The sequence below is a fragment of the Cyrtonyx montezumae genome, unplaced genomic scaffold (assembly GCF_038088225.1).
Source record: "Cyrtonyx montezumae isolate F1298 unplaced genomic scaffold, pur_monq_1.0 scaffold_7, whole genome shotgun sequence".
Lineage (NCBI taxonomy): Eukaryota > Metazoa > Chordata > Aves > Galliformes > Odontophoridae > Cyrtonyx > Cyrtonyx montezumae.
In genome coordinates, this window is record NW_027072078.1 from 5,035,422 (window position 1) to 5,056,566 (window position 21,145).

The 21,145-nt window shown below is 43.4% G+C and overlaps 1 protein-coding gene across 1 annotated transcript; it reads right to left on the reverse strand.

Annotated features, from left to right (window-relative positions):
* Positions 1–4,060: 4,060 nt before the first annotated feature.
* Positions 4,061–20,934, reverse strand: FRZB (frizzled related protein). The gene is made up of 6 exons (XM_065751297.1): positions 20,387–20,934; positions 14,791–14,838; positions 9,033–9,098; positions 7,421–7,625; positions 7,123–7,186; positions 4,061–5,121 (listed from the first exon to the last, which is right to left on the reverse strand). Exons 1-6 carry the CDS (start codon positions 20,838–20,840, stop codon positions 5,011–5,013), a joined length of 948 nt encoding a protein of 315 aa, XP_065607369.1. The 5' UTR covers positions 20,841–20,934; the 3' UTR covers positions 4,061–5,010.
* Positions 20,935–21,145: the final 211 nt, after the last annotated feature.

Consider the following 21,145-nt stretch of genomic DNA (forward strand, 5'->3'; position numbering starts at 1 on the left):
GCCATTTCCCTTCATCCTGTTGCTTCCTGCTCTTTAAAGAGATCCTCCCCTGCTTTCCTGTAGGCCCCTTTCAAATACTGACAGGCTGCTGTAAGGTCCTCCTGTAATTTCTCTCAGCCTATCCCCCCAGGGGAAGCGCTCAAAACCTGAGATGGTCTGAAGAGCATCTTTGTGGCCCTCCTCTGGACTTGCTCCTACAGCTCTATGTCCTTCATGTGTTGGGGGCCCCAGAACTGGATGCAGTGCTCCAGGTGGAGCCTCATGAGAGCAGAGGTACAGAGTCACTTCCCTTTACCTGCTGGTCATGCTTCTCTCGATGCTTCTCTCGATACAGTTGGCTTTCTGGGCTGCAAGCACACACTGTCGGTTCATGTTGAATCTCTCATCAAACAACATCCCTAAATCCTTCTCCTGAAAGAACATTTTGAGAAAGATGATGAAGTCAAAACAGTTCAAGCACTGATTGCAGGGCTGGTGGTGCCTGATTATGGCACCGTGGATGATGTGACCAACTTTCTGGACACGATGCTTTTTAGTGTTTTCATTATTAACAGTGTGGTGGAGTGACCATCCAGGAATGCTTCTGATGTACCTGATTCTTTTGTTTATCACCAGTAAAGGACAACCACCTTTCAGGGATGTTTACATTTTGCTTTCCTTCCTTTCTTTATTCATTTTACTGCAGGCTTGCAAAGCACAAATCTGGAAAGAAAATGCTAGCCATGTGTTACATGCGACACAGCAAGCATCACCAGTCTTCATTTCCCAGTGCTCCATCACCACTGCCCAAAGTGAATAATGACCAAATAATCTCATTAATACCTTTAGGAGAGAATAAATACTCCTTCTAGTATTTGAAGGACTTCTAGGATTTGAAGAATGATTTCTATAGGATGGGAAGCTATTGCACTGTGCAATAGGTGAAGCAAAACATACTTGTTTGAAGACAGCAGTGCTCCCAGAGAACTTGGATATGACATGAAATTCCCAACTACCTCTCTGCAGATTACTGGGGCTTCATTAGCAATAGGCATTACCAGCTGCCATGGTATTTGTCTTGTTTCATATCAGTGAAGGGAAGCAGTGGTAGCCAGCACATCTGTTCTGCAAAGCTGTATTTAAGCATCCCAGCTGTATTAGCTCCCCTGCATATAATGTTAATTTGTTCATTCCTGCTTACTATCTCACTAATTTGCCTATCTACTCATACCACAAAGTTCAGGATATTGATTAACCCTGCATGTTAGTTTAAGTTGCTGATCACACTGGCATCCCCCAGGCTGTGGTCCTTTGCAGTCAGCTACTTCCCAGCTGGCCATACATTCACTCAGAGTTTAGCTTGGTGTAGCCATATTTCATCCCATCATTAATATTACAACTCAACCACTATTTTTTCTCATGCTCGATGCACCCAAATCTTAAAAAAAACAACCACCACCTTATTCTAGTTGAGTCACATTTTGCAGTCACACTCTTTCATATCTTACCCTCACTTTAAATACACTGACATTTTCTCTTTCCACTTGAACCTCCCCAACACATAGCCCAAGGATCCTGATTTGGCATTTTTCTCAGAACAGACTTTCTGAGAACAAGAGACCTTTATTCTTCCTACTCCTCCTGGAACTCTTTCTCTGCAAAGCTGTAAAAATGAACCATGCTACTCTCATTCACATAAACATGGAAGTTGTTCTCACCATATAGACTCTGCTTACTCTTGGCTTTAATAGAAGGAATTACAGATAAAAATAATCAGGCTGAAATGAAGGTTTGTCATTTTATACTATTTCTAACATGCCAGCTCCTTCTGTGCACATCTATTAACACCACAAGTGAACCCCTGTGAGAAACTAGACATGGCTCACAAGTAGCTTCGGTCTTTAATACTCCCCTCTTCTCATCTGCTGAGCTGTGGCAGGAAAGGGTGCCTTCTGATAAGCAACACATCAGGCTAATTATCCACAGGGATTTCAGGCTGCATATTTGCTCTCTGGAATAATATAACCCAGATGTGGGAAAGGCATGGTTTCAATCAGTCGTTCTATACATCCCATGACACTTGGTCACATGTGCATGCATAGGTATGTGCATCACCCAGTAAAATAACCACATTATACACAGCCAATAAGCTGGCTGTCACACATGCTTTTGTGTTTGCACTCCTCTTACGCAATTTTAGTGCTGCCTCCAAAAACCTTCTGAAAAAGAAAGTCCATGTATTTTCAAATGAAACAACTAAACGCTTCGGGTCTTTCCATAGATACAAAGATTTTCACAATAGATTGATGATGACTCTTGAAGCCATTTCACTTCAGATAAAGGAGATAGATGCTGTCTCTATACTGCTACAGAAGTGCTTAAGAAAAAGGAAAAATAGCTTTCTCTCCAGCACATGGATGGCCATTTAAAGGGACTCACCAGCAAAAACATGCTGTGACGGGCACAAAAGCGATGAACAAGGCTGCTCTTACCTCTCAGCCGCACTCCTAGCTGAACAGGAGCAAGAGGTAACCAAATGTCCTCACAGGTGTGGTGCAGAGAGCTACCACCTTCACTCACCTTCATAGGATGTCACTGTGCCCCACTGTCCTTGCTGGAAACGCACAACAGCAGAAGTTAATGGCATTAAATACAGCTGTCCCACTTCCCTGTCATCATGTTGTTGATTACACAAAGACTGGGCACGAGTTCAAGCCTAGCCTAAAACATTAAGGATTTGAAGCTGACCAGAAACCAGCTCTCTACTCAATGAATGGAGCTACTGCTTTCCTCCTCTCTTTGTCCCTAGAAAGCCTTATTTTCCCATTGACCCATCTAGGATGATTAAAAGATGAAGCACGAGTGTCTCCCAGAGAAAAACGGAGCAGATCCTAGATGGGTAGGAGGACCTTCATGAACAATTTGAGTTAAATGCTATCTCTTAGCAGGGACTGACTTTCTTCAGGTGAAGCTCTGAAGTGATGATAGGGGCAGCACAAGGAAAAGCTCAGTGCAATTTGAGGAAAAAACCAAAAACATTTTCACACTGCAGAATATAAATGACATGATAGATTAGATTAGTCTCTAATTGAGAATGAAGCAGGCTGCAGAACTACAAACTTCTTAGCTTTCTTCAGGATGCTCTGAGTATGGAGATAGGAGCACAACAGGAATTAGAATTACTCAGAACTGTAGTTTTCTTCACATTTTGTCCAACAATTCTTTTTAAAGCAGCGAATAGCAGGCAGTTCATTTGGGAGGCAAGAAGTCCAAAGCCCAATAAGTAAATATGATTGATAACACTGGCAATGAGCTTATAGGACTTGCTGTATACTCACTCCTCAAGTCTGTTTGCGCTGCAGTACTAATGTTCATCCCGATGTATCTGCTGTGACCCACCACAGGCAGACACCTGCTTGCTGACAGTATGCCTGGAAAAGCCAGGAACCAACCAAGAAAGTAGATGAGAAAGAACTACAATGTCCCAAATACACCAGAGCAAGGTATCCAGATGATTTTTTTGTTTGTTTAAATTCAGCTTTTCCCTTGAAAGCCCTTCTGCAGTTTCCGAGTCAGCCTGTGCAATACTCTGAGCACAAAAACCAGCTGAAGACTTAATATCCCACTGCGAACTGCAAAAAAAAACTCCAAACCAAACAAAACCCACCACCACCACCAAAAAATCAACCCCTGCAGATTTTGAGTTTTGCAGGAAGCAGGTCTATCTTTCAACTTGCTTGGTATCCCGCTTGATGGAAAACTTCCCCAGGACCTTTTCTTTTTAAATGAAATCTTAAAATGAAATAAATATTCCCAGATATTTCTGAATTTACTTGTTATCAGCACATTTCCAACCTAACAACTGCAGCACTGCTTTGTTAACAAGAGGCAGCCCCAAATGCATTTAGATGAGCTAGGAAAACAAGTGGCTATGGAAAATACTCACAGTTGAAAACCCATCAGCCATCTTGGGCAGAGTGGTTTCCCCTCTGTATATTACAGTGGAGAGAACTGTTATTTTATTTACATCACTTGAATTTTTTTCAAGCAAAAGAGAAAAGAAAAACAGAAGAGCAGAGTGTTTAATTTCAAACATGTTATTACTATCTGCAAAGAATTTTATAAAAGCACAAAACAGAAGGGATTTGGGGTTTTATATTTTGAACAGCAATATAAAAATATCATGTTGGTTCAAATGTCAGCTAAGGTCCATATTGGCAAGTACAATTTTTTTTTATTGGACATATTTTACTGAGTATTGAACACTTGCTTGTATAGGCACTGATTGAAGAGTAACACCACGAAACCAAAATGATAAAGTGCAGACCTGTACTGAGAAGCAGGCCTGGTAAGTCAGTCTATTCGTACAACTCAGCAGAAAGAAAGGAAAAAAAAAAAAGAAGAAACTGCCATTATAAGAGAAGAAATGTATGATAAATTAAGTTCTGCAGTGGCAGAATTACAGAAGGTTTCCTGCAAGGACCAGAGAATTAAAAAAAAGCTCTTTTCATTATTTTTCTAGAATGCCATGTGACTCTAACCTGTGTTTGTATACGCCTATTATATTTTCAAATAACAATTTATGCACTTAAACTCCAGCCTGGTAAGGAGTTTCTGCAAACAACAACCAAGGCTGTGATCAGATCAACCGAGCCAAGGAAGCCGGTGTGGTCATTAATGATGGGCTGCACTGCATCTCCTGCTTCACCGGAACTCCCCTTAAGAAGATTAAGGAGTTAAAATGGCAACTTCAGCATGTGCTGATCTTTCCGCACCTCATAAGGGCAGTTTTCTACAGTTCTTAGTAACACAAAAAAATATATCATTTCCAGAGCTCGCACACATCCAAAAACAAACAAACAAAAAAAAAGGTAGAAAACAAGAAGGAGGATAAAAACTAATATAAGCTAAAACATTATTTTGTAGTAAACAATAGAATATAACGTGCAATAGTGCAATTTCTCCTTTGCTGCTCCAACAGTGAAGTCTTGATAGATAGTCCACTGAATTTTGGCGTAGGGCATTTCACATCTAGCTGCGAGCTTGCCGGGGATTGCTGGGCTTCCCAGTCTTCAGCGCCGCATCACTTTGTCCCGGCTCTCCTTTCCCCTTGCCGAGGTGGCGGAGCTTTTGATCCCAGCGCTGCATGTCGAGAGGCAGAGGAATCACAAAAAGATGACAGAAGAAGTTAGTGTTTATACGTAATAAATGTTATTATTAAAATAAATATGGTAACTGTGTGGCTGTACAAACAACAACAAAAGCCACTGCTGTTGCCACCACAATACCCTGTGTTGGGCCCCAGTGGAGGAATGCGAGGTTACTAAGAATTATTATTTCCAACAGAGAGGAGCATCCATTTCCTGGCCTGGGTTACTAAGTTCTGTGAATGAAGGAGCTGATGGCAAAGCACAGTACAGTGTCTTCAGCGGCATCTGAAAAGCAAATGTAAACGAAGCCACCTGTGCAGTTGCTAGGGGAAGCCAGGGAAAAAAAATCAAGTACTTTTTTTTATTATTTATTTATTATCTTTTACATTTCCAGGCAATAGCAACTGCTGTACAAAAAGACATAATAAATGTAACTGGAAAAAGCGATGACGCCTTACGAAAACGGAGACTGGGATGAGAAGTGCCCTCATTAGGCTTCTCCAACTGTGAGCAACATCGTCATCAGCTTCTGCCCCACACTAACATAACACTGCGTGATGTTATCAAGTCGTAAATGCCACAAATTCCTAATCAGCAATTTCTTGCCCTTTATACCTTATACTTTCATTTATTCAACTAGTTTCCTGATGCAAGCACTACTACTGTTTCAGAAGTCATTGACAGAGTGACACAAAGACCTTCAAAATCTTTATCCACACCCACTATGTATCAATAGCTATAAGAAATGAGAGTACAGCAAGAATGAACAAGCATCACGTGATTAGGGGAAAGAAAATAAAATTGAGTTTAGGTAATGCTTCTTTTTTTTTAATTATCTATGAACCTATTCAGTGCTGAGGCACTAGAGCTACCACAAAAATGCTCTGCATATTGAAGCCAGTACTGGACAGAAAAACAACTGCATTGGACTGAAACCAGTGCTTGATAGAAGGCAATCCCAGCTGTGCAAGAAGCTAGAAAATATGTGAGCTCCCAAGAAAGAAATCATATATCACCCTGCCACCCCCGAACTGGGACTGAGCACAGATCAGCCTGCAGCAGCAACCTGGTGTTTATTCCATGGCACTGGATTTCAGAAAGTTCTGCCAATTCAAACAACAGCTTGGAATAAGATCCCCATATCTTTTCACTCATGTAATCGCCGTGGATGTACCATATTTACACAGAGAATCCTGTATTTGTTATGAGAACAATATTTTTCTGCCAGTCACCATTAAAACTGTTGGAGAAAGCATTCAGCAGAAGAGACTGGTTTGCACAAGGACAACCACTGTGTCAAGACAACGGTTAAGAAATTGGTTTAGTCTAAGAGAAATCTGGGTAAAATGACACTCCTAGCACTGTCAAAATAGCCAATACTCTGCTGTGCATCAAAGCACTAAAAGGCAGTCCTTCAAGAACACGGAAGGCATTAGAATAAACTAAAATTAGAAAACATTCGAGAAAACTTTCATATATTGTTTCCATTTGAGCTCACTGCATCCAGTTGGCTACTACATGTAAAATGCAAGACTTCCTTATCATGCACCTTCCACACCTAAGCAAGAGAGACACATTCAGAATATCCATTCACGCATGCAAATTGTTAACTATATTTAAAATTTGCTAACTACTTTTAAAGAATATTAAAATCTGAAAAGTGTAATTCGGACTTAGTCTGGAAAGCCCTTGTAAAGCCCTCTTATTTTCATCAGCATTACAATCCCAGTGAAGCACATATGTGTTGCAGAAGGCACAATTTCCCTGCAGAGGTAAAACACTTCTGTGGTCTGCTTTGCTGAGATGAGCATTTTGACTGCTATCTACTTATACTACTTGGCATGTATTTCTGAGTAATATAACAGGCCATGTTAATTTTTGATACTTATTAATTAGCTCGAGTCAGCATGTGTTTTTTTCCTTCATTTTGTAAACTTCAGCAGCCATTCCACGGTATATGCAGTCGTTGACTTTTGGTGAGCTATTTTCTTACCTTTACTTTTTTACCAAGTCGATCCTTCCATTTCTCAGCTATGGAGCCTTCAACCAAGAGCAGCCTATAGAAGGAGATAACCTGTTACTCTACCAACATGTATGACCTATAGAACCCAATATATGCCAAAATCATCCCTCTGTGCCTGCAAAGCTTTGTGGCTCTCAGCAATCCCTTTAAGTAAAGAATACTATTACAGTCCCACGCAGAGTGACACAAAGTTTGCCTTGGCTTGTGACTATGCAATTTCTATGGACAGGGGAACAAATAATGCCTCAAAAATAATGCTGCAAGTTACCTGGACCGCTCCTCATCTTCGTAGCCCATAATGATGTACTCCTCATTGGCACTGAGTGGTGGACAGAGGCAGCCAGAGTTTGTGTAAAGGTTTACAGTGTCCTTTGGGATGTTCACCAGGGAAGATTTGAGAATCTCCTTTACTTCCACTACTGCAGTGACGTCATGACATTTAGTCTTCACCTCCTTCACTTTTGCCCGAATGACTAGGAAGAAGTAGCAAAAACTATAGTTAGCGGCAGATAATGCAGGTCACCCCTGGGCCACTCTTGATGACCTTCAGGATTAGTCTTTTGTATGGTCTGTAATCAGCAGCTCAGCTGGACTTTGTAACTCCCCTGCCCCACCTCTTCACTACTTCACCCTCCAGCAAGAGGCTGCAGGTAGCTCAGGATATTTCAAAACAGAATTGGGCACAAACAGGAGTTACATATCAGCTGTAAGGGTGTTCCGTTAAATTTGGGACTGAATTTTAGCATCCCCTCCTCTTTGTCCTTCCCACTTCATGCATTTAATTCATTCTTCGTATGTTCTCCTTCTGCCTCATGCTACAGCTGCTCGCACTACACATGTCTGAACTTAAATTGTCACTCTCAGCTTTCCATGAAACACGAATATGCATCCAAGCTTATTGCACTGCTATCTCTATTGGGCAGCAGGCCCTTACCTTTTTCATTCTCTCTCTCCACTGACCCAGTACCAATCTGCTCTGTTCCTTATGAACAACAAATATTTCTGATCTTGACCTGGTGACCTGTTGAATTGTTTCTTCCCTTACTCTTGCTTTTTGCTATAAGTTGCATAGGAGGAAAAGTTGCCTTTCAAAGGCAACAGATATTTGGGTCTCTCACAGTGACCAGTGAACTGACATTGCATGAAAATGCAAAGCAAATCCAGTGGTCATGTTCTAAGAACACCACACCATTCACAGCTTGCAAATAGCATCCCTTCCATTACAGAAAACAAACTCCTTGGATTCCTCATTTTTTCTATCCTACAAAAAGTAACTGAGTGGACCTGATATGCTAGAAGACCAGGGCCATTTGGACAATAGAGGACATAGTAAGAACACTATGCACTTTTAAAGGTTGTACTAACAAACTAAGCCAAAAAGTTGTTCATTGCTGGCTTCAGTGCACAAGAGGACAAAAGCCTAGTATGACTGTTAGATGCCGTGGTGAGATTTTAGGCATGAAAATTAGCAAAAATATCGCTTTCTGTGAAATCTGAATGTTATCAGAGCTGTAAATCCCAAAGGAATTCCAAGCAGAGAAGTCTACAGTGTCATTTTTGACAAATGATTTTTCACACTAAAAAAGTGCAGGAATCCCAAATGCCCATGCTGACACTGAAATAACTAGCACTCAACGTCAACAAAGACACTCTTGTACTAACATATTAGGCTAATCCCCTCTATCCTTCTATAAACATGCTCAGCTTTGAATTTGGAAAAGTTTCAGCCCACATCTTCTGTAATAAGGACTACTGGATTAACCATCAGTAATTGAAACCATAGGCTATTTTTGTGACATTTTTCCCAGTCCTGACTGTAGCCTTATAAACAGTGATCTCCTCCTAAAATGACTGGGAGCTGGCCGTGCAGCTGTCCTTACCATAGTTGTAATTGTTGCGTAGATAGGTCTTCTGGGTGGCTTTTATGGGTTTGCATTTGCAGCGTTCTACAAAACAGAAACTTGTATTTAGAAACAAAACAGTCTATGTTCAGTGACAACCTCCCCAAAACCCCAAAGTCACACCAAACAAGAATTTCCCTTCCCTGGATTTACTTATTTATTGTAGAGAAGTTAAACATTAAACAACACAGGGTATTACTGGCCTCCTCTGCTGGACGGTGTTATAAAACTCTCTTTGAGATCTTAAATTTTTCTGGGAGAAAATCTGACATGATGAAATTCTATTTAAAAAAAAAGAACACAAAAATACAAAAATACAACAAAATAAACTTTACACATGAAGATGCCTAAGAGATACAACCAATGCCTAAAGTATGTCAGAAGATGGTGAGATCAAGAGAAAAATGGCTTTCTGCTCTGAATGCCCCTAGTATGGCCTTGAAAAAAAATGGAACTTCAACCTTTATTCTTTGAATCATAGAATCAAAATATTCTGAGTTGGAAAGAAGAGTTCAATTTCTGGCTCCAGACAGAACTGCCCAAAATTCAAACCCTACGTCTGATGTAGTTATCCAAGAGTTCCTTGAACTCTGGCAGCTTGACCCAGGGCTGTGACCACTGCACTGGGGAGCCTGTTCCATATCAACCACACTCTGGAGCAGAATCTTTCCTTAAGATCCAGCCTGATACTTCCTTGATGTAGCTCAGTGCCATTCCCTTGAGTCCTGATGTTGTCACCAGAGAGCAGAGATCAACGCCGCCCCTCCACTCCAACTCATGAGGAAGCTGTAGGCCACCACGAGGCCACCCCTAAGTCTCCATTTCCACAGCATCTAGCAGGAGGTTTAGAAGAGCTACTGTTTAGGAGGCTGGAGGGCTTCACTTGACTGCTGTGTTTTGCCTTTGACCGTGCTCTAGACTCTGCCACCATCAGTTAAAAGAGCCAGGAGGAAATGGCCTTTGAACCGGACATGACTGGTCTGTTGACCAACTTATACACTCAACAAAGAACTGACCTAGATAGAAATGTTAAGGTACTACTTGGAGCACATTAACCACTGGCAGACTTGCATTTGCATTACTAATTCTATGACTAGACAACACAAACCTGCACCATGAGAGTTCATACTACATATTAGGGAATTCTTTTTTCCCCACGAGGGTCGTCAAACACTGGATCAGCCTTCCTAGAGAGGTAGTGGATGATCCCATGCCTGTCAATGTCTAAGAGGCATTTGGACAATGCCCTCTTTAATACGTTTTAACTTTTAGTTAGCCCTGATGTGATCAGACAGTTGGACTAGATAATCTGTTAAGGTCTGAACTATTTCAAACCAAAGAAGACACCTCAAGCAAGTGCTTGATTTTAAAGTAAATGAGTCAAAAAAGTAGACAATATCTCTTTCTTCCAACAGTACAATGACAAGACAAAGATGCCAATCTAGCAAGTATTGTTCCAAACCATTAGAGTGCAGCATTTTTCACACACATGCTTAGACAGTGCTTCATCTAAAATGCTGATCTAACTGGTAGGTAAAGGGCTACATCCAAGACAGGTCATTAATACAACAGTGCACAACTTTCAAGTCTCATGTCACTGTTGGAGAGGCTGTGGATAAGAAGGAGCACTGTGCTCCTTCTTAGGTGCCCGGTCAGGGTGGTCATTCAGGGTTTGCAGAAAACCCACCTTACGTTGGGACTGTCTTTCATCTTTAAGGTAAAAGCCACGTAGCAGAAAAAGGGAAGAAGCCAGGCTCTTTTGCCACAGAGACATTACTTTCTCAGCTAATTTTCAGCTAGACATTATTTCCCCAGCTAATTTTACTTGAAGGAGGGGCAGTGCTCAAGTGCTGACTACTCCCTTAAGAAATTATAGAGGACTAAAAATTCCTTCAGTAACAAATGACTGCACAGGTGTAACTAAAACAACGAGCTACTCATGAGTCCGTATTACAGAGTGTGGGACTTAAAACTGGAAGAGTCAGAGCGAATGAAGTTATTGACCAGCATACAGTCGAGCCAGCGCTGAAAACCTCTGATTTGTGGCAACAATCACCTCACTGAGTATAAAACTCAGCAGACACTTGCAGCCTGCACTTTCTAAGGAGGAAAGCTCGACAGTTGCTTGGCAATGTCGCCTAGATCCCACCATGGTTCCACCAGCATACTTGCTCTCTAATTTGGAAAGAATAATGCAAAGAGGCTGCCATGATTGGCTTTCTGATCTATCTACACCATGTGTCATCAGCCCTGAGTACAACTGAAGCCTGTGCTTCGAACACACCTAACAACAAAGCTAGGCCAGCTATTGCTTGGGTTTGTGATCCAGAATCCTAGGTATAATTAAAGTAGGGAAATTATTAGCCCTTCCAGCAGGATGACCTTCAAAACACAACACAAATGAGTGCTGAAGAGCAGCACATGCAGTGGTGTGGCTTCCAGACAGCTAGAAATAGTACTGCATGTAACAACGTTTTCATTAGTGCCTCAGGAGGGCTAATGCTGAAGCCTCAGACCCATACTCTCATTAACACTAACCATTTTTCACAGCCAATTACTCTAATGCAAATATCCACTTCTTTTCAACTAGCGTACAATTAGAGCTTGGTGGACTCGGTCAGACTCAGTGGACTGGTAACTTCCCCCCAAGACCACCACCTCACCCCTCTCCAACCACAGGTCCCAGTATCATGAGCATGTGGTCATCTTTTCTGATCTACCACTGGAAGTAAAAGCTAATTCAGAGAAGAGTAGGTGAGCTGTGACTACAACTTAGGTGTCCTCATTCATACTCGGTGTCCTAAATATCCAGTCTTGCCTGCTGGCTGCTTTTCACTCAGTGTTTAAGTGGAAGAAGACTTAACACAGCCTATTTCTGTGCATCACTGTTCTAAAATAATGATGCATATAGCCAGCGATTTAGTTAAATCCACTGTGAAGAGTTTGGGAAATAACTTCTATTTTAAGATTTCTGCATTAAATAAAAAGATGGTTATACACTTCTCAAAATTATTATTTACTTTGGACTGCAACGATTTTGGTAGTTGAAAATTTAAAAAAAAAATACGGGAAAAAGGAGAACATCTCAAAAGAAGAGGATATTGTTTCCTTGAATTTCAAACATGTCCTCAGGAACCTATATATAGTATCCTACAGACTTAGGCTTTTGTATGGGACTGTGTTAAAATAATAAAGGTTGAGAAGGGAAGTGATTTTTGGCTTCCCTTCTGCCTGTGGGAGCTCATGCATACTTTAGACCAAATTATGGCCCATTTTATAAGCTGCCTTGAAACACGCCATAAAAGACGTGCTGCTCTGACCCACACTCATGCAGGCATCTTGGCACTCACATTCAACAAGTTTGACACTTCAACATTCTCCTGCTCTACGATTCCTTGCCCTGTGATACAAGTAGAAAAAAAATAGTCTAAATTAAAGGACAAAAATGTATAGTCTCATATTTCCCTATTTAAAAAAAAAAATAAAGATTGAGGAGTATCTTTTATTACTTGTTCTAGAACTAATGGATAGACCTGCACACATCCCTGATGAAGGGTACCTTCTAGCTTTCCTAATCTATATACTAAAGAACTTTACAAAATGATGCATTATTTCTAATCACTACTTAGGAATACAGAACATGGCAGAAGGGCACTTGCCAAGGTCAGTTCTAAAGCCAGACACAGAGGGACAAGCAACACATCTTTCTCATCACCTGTTACGGTGACTTTCAAAGGGAACACGATGCAAGTATTAGAAGATATAATGTTCTTTGATGCATGTTTCTGAGCTTTCCCCAGCAAGGGGGAACATCCACAAAAGTTGGCTGCAAGAAAACTATGCTGTAAAAATTCACTGTCTCTTGATCCTAAGGGGAAGTCCCATTTGACCTGCCTGTCTCCTCCAAAGATGCTGGAAAAGCTCAGGGACCACAACTCCATTAGGGCCTAAGCACCAAGACAGACAGCAGAGGCTCACACAACTAGGACTGAGATCTCAGCTGACTTTGCTATTAAATACTCTTTTTTAAAACATGTCAACATAATGCCAACGTACGGTCGACATCTATACCATGGGAAACTTCTCCCTGTAAATACCAAAATACCTACAGGGGAAAAAAAGTTTTCTGCTATAATCGCTACCTACAAACATGTCATCTCAAATACTTGTGCGTGCAGATTGCAAATGCTCAAGCCTGGCAGATGCTTCCATTTTGAGTTGAGGATAAAGAAGTCTGGAAAGTCTTCTAAGTGGCCTGAATAGCATCTCGTGGAGCATACAAAAATCTAGCTAACTTCCAAGAGACAGAAAAGGCAGCTGAAATGGGTGTGGTGCACTGAACCACAAACTCTGTTCCAACAGTAAAAGGCTAGCGATAAAGTTATTGCCCTTCCTCTTCATCAGCACTTTTTCTGTTCGTCCTCGTTCTCTTTTGGATGCAGTTTTTCAATTCCACATCCCTGAGGGCAAGCAGTTCTGAAGATAGATTTATTATTTTCAATATAAGGTGATAGGAGATCAATGCTGAAGTTAGCAAAACTTGGAATCTAATGCTACATTGCTCTAACATATTTAGGTGCTTATATAAACTAACTGGACATCAGCATGTACTGTAGCTGGTCAATGCATCTGGAGAAGAAAAATATTCCAAAGGAATGGTAATAAAGTGCAAGAAAACCTACAGTCATTGGCTCACTTAAGCAACAAAATCACCTTTCTATAATGTTAGCTACCAAACTGGGACTTGATTTCATTTGTGCTGCCTGTGAATAGCGGCAACACTCAAAAGATTTCACTCTGTTCAGTGAAAACCAAACCAACCAGTAAGGTAAAAACAGCAGGGGACTTGCTGGAATAAAAACAGCCTCGTGAGGCCTCAGCCTCCATTTCCTCTGGTTACTGCAAATTTTGCCACTATCTGCAGAGGAGTTGGAATTTAATTTCAACATGTGAGAGCCACGAGGAACCACAATCTTCCATGTTTTTACCCCCAATGTCTGAGAGAGCTGGTGTACTCACCAACTTGCTATGAAGTGAAATAATGTTCCTTTTGTACTGAACCTCAGTCTGCTTGAATCTAGCCTCCTTCGGCTAAAACAAATAACACAACATTACGTGTCCAACTTTTTTTCACTCCCGCAGCACGTGACTGTGAACACCTGCAACTTCACTTCTGCTTTCCTTGCAGCTTACAGCAGTGCTATTTATAAGTACACAGAAACACATTTTGGTGCATACAATCCCAACTGTGTTGCTTCGCAGTTTACAGACCTGGGATTTTCTTTCTCATCGTCTCAGTAAGCATTTCTCAGTTAAATCAAAACTCACACTGGTATGCTAGTAAAAGTCTGCCAACAACCACAGTATTATTCTCCTCTCTGCATTTTCAGTTCTGCATGGAAAAACAACTGAATGCACAGGAGAGAAAATGACAATTTTGGTAGTAGGGAGGAAGACCTATCTAATTATCATTCTCACTGTTGAAGACGAAACTTGTACGAAAATCAGCACAGCCCCCTTGACTTGAGTTGTACGGTTGATTTGGTCAGAAGCACACAGTCTTCCCAGCCCCAAATCCCACCTTCCCATAACAGATATAGGCACAAATCAAAAGCACAATCTAAAGGATCTCAAGATAGGACAGAATATCTATCTATCAATAAGTACTGCTCTTTATTAAGAATTCAGAGAATGTGCTTGTACAGCTTATTATATAGTTTTAGAAAAATGTACTCACCAATGCTGGTGCCTCTACAGTTGCCATTATTAGAATCCATTGGGAAATCTGCCATGGATTCGTAAAACACGTAAAGAAATGTTAGCATTTTTAGTACTGCGTTATTTCCACACATATACATACAATATTTTATCTTTCTCTGATATTTAACATATTAAAACTCAATGAAAAAGCAGACCGTACAATTCCAGAGGCCAGCCTGTTTCTGCTAGAGTTGTCATCAACTCTTAGCTGAGCTTCACCCAAATACGGCACACAATGTTACATGCTGAACCACATTAAATAGCCTGCTTCCAGTGGTGCAGAGACGGGCAGGTTTAGGACAAGGGTGGAAATTTATGGCATGAATTTGCAGCATTTAAAAATTACACACATAGAGTTTGCATTTAATTAGATGATGAAGGAGAAATTACTTTTGGTTTGTTTTTTTGGTTACTGAGGAAATCAAACCAACCACAATCGTATCATTGAAAGAAATGCCAAACCAATGTTTCAGACCTTCCCCTATCCCTCAGCATGTTTACTTTGAAGGGCAGATAAAGAATGGAAGGGAAAAAAAAAGGCACTGTGCCAGACTTCCAAAGAACTGCTTTCAAACTCATTTGTATGTGGAATGTGCCTCACATTAGTAAAATGCATAATTCAAATCCATTTTTTTATTAAATCACGTAGTTTATGGGTTTATAAATATATCTGATAACAAAAAATGTGTATGGTAATGCATGCAGTCTTGCACAACTTAAGAAAAAAAACAAACACGAGAGAAACAAGATGAGGAAGAGAGGTAGCATACTTTATTAGAAGGACAAATAAAATGGGAAAATAAATAGGCCATAAATAAAATCCCCTTCTTTAAGCGAACATGGCCAAAGGTTTCTTCACCTTTTCCAGATGTCAAAGCTGGTATCGTACAATCACAGTCTTTCTTGTACCCTAATGGGATCTTGGATACACCAATCTTGGTATTACAGTTCAGCCCAGGATGATACTTTGCATAGGTGAAGAACATTTTAAGAGCAGGGCCTATTGATGAATCACAGGTTCTGTAAATAGAGAGCTCCACACATCACCAGCTGCACTCACCAGTATAAGACTCGTTTGTACTGGCTGAAGAACCATTCTCAAAACTAACACCAGTGCAACAAGGATGGTAAACACTCAACATGAGTGACATAAACCTGCTAATGCAAACAAAACACCAAACCCAACTGTTTTCCACCAGATGTTCTCTTCCACTTCTTGTCACTTTTTTCCTTTTTCTTTACAAAACCAATTCCAGTGAACTTCATCCTCAACCCACTTCCTAATTCTGCAGGCCTTCATTTGCTGGGACTGTCATCTAACCCCCAAGGCAGGTGTTCTGGGTATGTGACAATTCAGCCATGTGCAGAGAAGCTATTCATATCCACTAGTGCAATTTCTCTGAGTTCAGGCTGAGGTGTGCAGCTTAGTGTGGTCTGCATTTGTTGTTCGTGCAGGTGCGTGCTGATGAATGATGGAGGAGCAAACAGATGCCACTGTGTCACTTCACAGAACCATAGAATCATGATTAATCTTACTTTTGAGGTCTTGGGACAGGCAAGTTTTGATATTAAGGTGATGTTCATCTTTCTCAGGGCACTAGCTCACGTTAAGAGAGAAGCAGTTTCTATTGAGAGAGAGAAGTGTAGGCTTACAGAAGCAACTGGAGACTTTTCACCACTGTACGACATGTCTCGGAAAAGGCTTCCAACGTCCCAGTCCTTCTTTTGTGGCCAACAACTGGATAAGGCTCATACCACCTGGTCCCTTCCCATCTAGCAGGGAAGGGGCAGGGAATGTTGTCATGGCCAGCCCTACCAGCAGCCACCAGCTTAGATAGGCATGAGGAACCATGATGTGCCAGCCTCTGACCCCAACCGTCCCACAGAACAGGACCTCTCCATCAAGCTTATCCACACGCTGCTTAGACCTCCAGGCAGCAAAAAAAAGGAAAAAAATTAAGCTAGTTTCAAAAATAAGCAGCTGACTTCCTATTGTTCTACTTCTCTCCTGAGAGGACCTCTTTGCCAAGTTTTGTCTACGCAAAACAATCCTTTGAAAGAAATAACTGTCAGAGATGATTAGCGGGATTGCCAAAAAGGAAATATTATCCAGAGCTCCAACTCAAAGGCTTCTTATTCAATTTTGGTTAAGATTGAGGGCAAAAAGTCCAAACTGATTCTTCTAATAAGTTATTTTAATGAATATTTTTTCAGAAGATGCTATTAGAAAAAAAAAAAAAAGTTAACAAAGATAAAAAAAGCTGCTTGCATAGTAAGTGCACAAAACAACAATTAGACCACAGATTTGGATGAGAGCTTTGGGAAAAGGCAGCAATTCAGTCAAACTTGATTTTGTGCATCCATCTTAAGTATCTTATCCGAACACACAAAGAAAACAAACAAAAAAAGCCATCCTGGGGAACTCGGGTCTCCAAAGGCAAACAAACAGAAGTAAAAATGTAATAAAAGTGACCAATGGTATTAGCATTAATGCGGTCTTTTTCAAGGTTTCATTTTGCAATTGTTTTGTTCTTTAAGAATTGAGACTGCCTCCAAGTTTTGGGCAAGCAACTATAACAAATCTCAACTTTAAGATGGGCAGAATTGCTCATCCTCTGCACTGCCTTGACTACTCCTCCTAACTCTTCTGTGTGCTTTGCATGAGCAGAGATATGCAAAGCAAGAGTCAGAGCAAGCTGGATCTTGAGTTTGGAAACCACCGATTCAGAAAGCTAACAACATGTGAAAAATGAGCCAGGGAAACAGTCATTGGGCTTTTAAGTGTACAGTATTCAAGCACTGGGTAACAACAACTTCATCTGGGCACACAGCAGATGTGGAATATTTGGCCTACATCAAGAAACCATGGCTTCATTTCAGATCTAAGAATGCGTCTCCATCAATTAAATCATATTTCATTTTCTTTAATGTTTAAGGGATTATATTTCTAAAAGGAGTCAGAATTCTAATCCACGATAATCACTCAGAATGGTTCTGACACTTACTGAATGTGTTTTTGATGTTCTCCTTTTCTCCAACATCTCACTAACAGTCTGATATGCCTTCAAGCCATTTTTATGCCAACTTTCAACTCCTATTCTGGGCCAAAGGGATAAGGTACGTGCAGGGCAAGAGCAGGTGGTTTGGTGCAGCAGAGAGGCCACTTTGTCTAATACTGAAATCCAGAAGCACTTAAAATGGCCACACACCTCCTTGTGACAGGAGCAGGACTCCCACCAGCTCCTAGGGAGCCAGATGCGCGAGCCCTGAGCTCCACGTACATGCAGCCAGGTAACCTGACACATCTGGATTACCTACAGAGGATACTAATTAAATCAGAGAGTGAATATTGCTGCTTAGAAGTAACACAACATTTAAGAAAATAAGGTAAGGTGAGATGTGACTGTCTTTACCAAGGCACAACTCAAAACTTCTAGAGGAAACATCCAGGTCTGCAAAGTCACTCCCACGCCTTTTGGTGCAACAAGATACAGAGTTTTTCCTGGAGTTTTTTTTTTCAACCATGTCCACACGTTATTGTGATCTTGACATCTGCAGAGCCAGAAATTCCAATGGATCCATCCTCTGGTATGGGCAGTACCCAGTTTCCTCTTCAAAAATGGAGATGAACACACATGGCTTGAGACATAAACAGAGCGAGCACAGAAGCCTACACGCGTGTGCATCTGAGCACCAGCAATTAACATGGTCACTTTGGTTACTTATTGGGTGCAAAATTAAAGACGTACATTTCCCATGGAATTCTGGCTTGAGGGTGATCCCCATACCCAAGGGCCCTCAGACCTGCAGGTCAGCAGCAAGGTGTAGCAGCCCTGCTCGGGTTTGGAGACAAGCACAATCCACTGCGTCTTAATTCTGGCTGCACAGCTCTCCTCTAACTGAGCCCTAAACAAAGCACTTACACTATCCTTAGCAGCCTTCTCTATCATGGACATAACAGCGCCTATTTCTTATCTTCAACAAATAAGCAGCCTCGAAGCAACATCAGGAGAAAGACACAAATACCTCCCCAAGTCCTGCTAAGAGGAAGCCTCTGAACAGGCCCCCTTCAACTGGGGCTGCATATGAAAAGAAGTCCCAGGAGATGCTCACACAGGATGCGTAGCCCACGAAGGTCAGAGGAGCATTGAGCTCATCAAAGACTGGTATTAGAAGAGGAATGGGAATGGAGCTTCCTTGCCTCTGCCCCTGTTCCAACCACAGCAGTCCTCTGAGCGTGCTGCCCTTCAGGCTGCCATCTTACCAAAGGGATCAGGCAGACACTTCAGTCCTCACCAGCAAAAACACAGAGACCTTGAGAGAACAGAAAATGATCAAGGAGCCTTACTCTGCAGGTAGCACACTCCATTGGAAAACTGAAAAATCAAGATTTGACTTCTAAATAATAAAAGCACCTCCTACAAGAAAAGCCCATTTCAAAGGAGCTTATAGTTCTGCCTGCTCTATTACGTGTTGTTCACCAACAGCATAAGGTCTGAGAGAGCTCAGAGATCAAGCAAGAGCAGCAATCTGCAGGCAGGCCGCTGAGCAGCTTGCTCTGCGTGTCTTCAGCTTGGCTGCGATGCTTCATTTGGAGAACTGAATTTGGAAGTGTTCACCTTACCTCTTCCTCAAACAGGGATCCTTCCTTCTGCTCTCTAAAGGAGCATTTTCATTCCCTCAAGAAGGATTCTTTCAGTCCGGTACATAATGCACCGGTTCAACATTTTCAGCCCAGAAATGAGAATGTCATCAGGTTCTCATTCACTGAAAGAGAGTGTTCATGGATCCGGCACTGGAATCCCTCAAAGAGGTCATTGTACTGCTGAGGTCCTCAGAAATAGGTAACTCAGGGGCAATTTTAGCCAAACTTCCTCCCTCCAGATTTGAACGCGATTGCTTTCGAATTGCTGCGGGCTTGCCAAGCCTCACTCAGTCTGGGTCCATTTTTAAGGCAGTTCTGAAAGCACCTTAACGCCGTCAAGAAAGGCGCTTGGTGTTGAAGAGCCCAGCGGGTCGGCAGCCCTTGCAAGGCTGCAGCAAGGTATCCCCAGCACAACAGCGAGACGGCGCGTGGGGGGAAGGACAGGTGAGAGGAGAGCGGCCAGAGACAATAACTAGCGGCAGTCGGAGGTACCAGGGCACGGCACCAAGCGCTCGAGAGTTGGAGAGGGCAGCGCGGGCTCACAGGAGCAGACTCGGCTCAACTACAGACAGAAGTGGGGCTGCCCGGCTCCGAACATCACCGGGGCGCTCCGTTTCGTACGGGTCAAATCTCGCTCGTGACAACCACCCACCGCCCCGCTCTTAACTTCCAGTTCCGCCGCTACCGCAAGTTAGCATTTCTGCGGGGCAGCTCACCGGCACCGCCAACTGCCGCAGCCCCCGGCAGGGCAGGGACCCGAGCACAAGGCACGGAGAGCACCCGCCGCCTCCACCCCGCGGGAGAGCGTCACCTCGGGGCCAGCCCAGGACGGGACGGGACGCCGGAGAGGAGAGAAAAGGAGAAGAGAGAGAAGCGGCAGGGAGCCGGGCTTTGTGCGGGCGGCCCCGGCCCGACGGCGCGCACTCACCGGCGCCCTCGGCGGTGACGATGGCCTCGGGGGAGATGCAGACGCCGCGGTCGTAGAGAGGCAGCTCATCGCAGGCCAGGCTCTCGGGCCACGCGTGGCGGTAGCGGATGAGGACGGGCTCGCAGCCGGCGCGGGCGCGCTCGCAGACGGACTTGCAGGGCTTGATGGGCTCGTGCTGGAAGTCGATGGTGCAGATGGGCGCGTACATGGCGCAGAGGAAGAAGAGCAGGTCCGGGCTGCAGTTGGTGCCCAGCAGCCCCTCGAACTGCTCCATGGCCAGCACGGCGTTGGCCTGCGTGCTGTGGTGCAGGTGGTTCGGCATCTTGGTCATGTTCCAGGGCAGCGGCTTGCACAGCGGGATGCGCACCGGCTCGCAGGCCGCCGCCCGCCCCGCCGGCGCCCGCCCCAGCAGAAGCAGCGCGGCCAGGGCCAGCGCCGGCAGCCCCCGCCACATGCCGCCGACGGCCCCGAGCTCAGGGGCCGAGCGCCGCGCCCGCCGCTCCGATCCTCGGCCCGACCCCGGCACCGCCCCCGGGCGGGCGGGCAGGGAGGGGTCGCGGCCGGGGCCGGGCGGAACAAAGGGGCCGGGCGGGGAGCGGGGAAGGCGGCGGGGCCGCGCTGCTCGTGCCCGAGGGCGGCCCCTCGCCGCGCGCGGTCCGAGAGCAAGCGACGTGCGGGAAGCGAGCGGCGTCCGGCGCGTCCCGCAGCCGCCGGGGTGCGCACCTGGCCGACGGGAAGCCGGCTTCTTCACAGCGGCGC

Coding starts and splice junctions, on each gene's coding strand:
- FRZB (XM_065751297.1), bottom strand. CDS start 20,840: ATGTGGCGGGGGCTGCCGGCGCTGGCCCTGGCCGCGCTGCTTCTGCTG. Junction 14,839..20,386: donor CGTCACCGCCGAGGGCGCCG/GTGAGTGCGCGC, acceptor AATCCATGGCAG/ATTTCCCAATGGATTCTAAT. Junction 5,122..7,122: donor GACTTGGTAAAAAAGTAAAG/GTAAGAAAATAG, acceptor CTCGACATGCAG/CGCTGGGATCAAAAGCTCCG.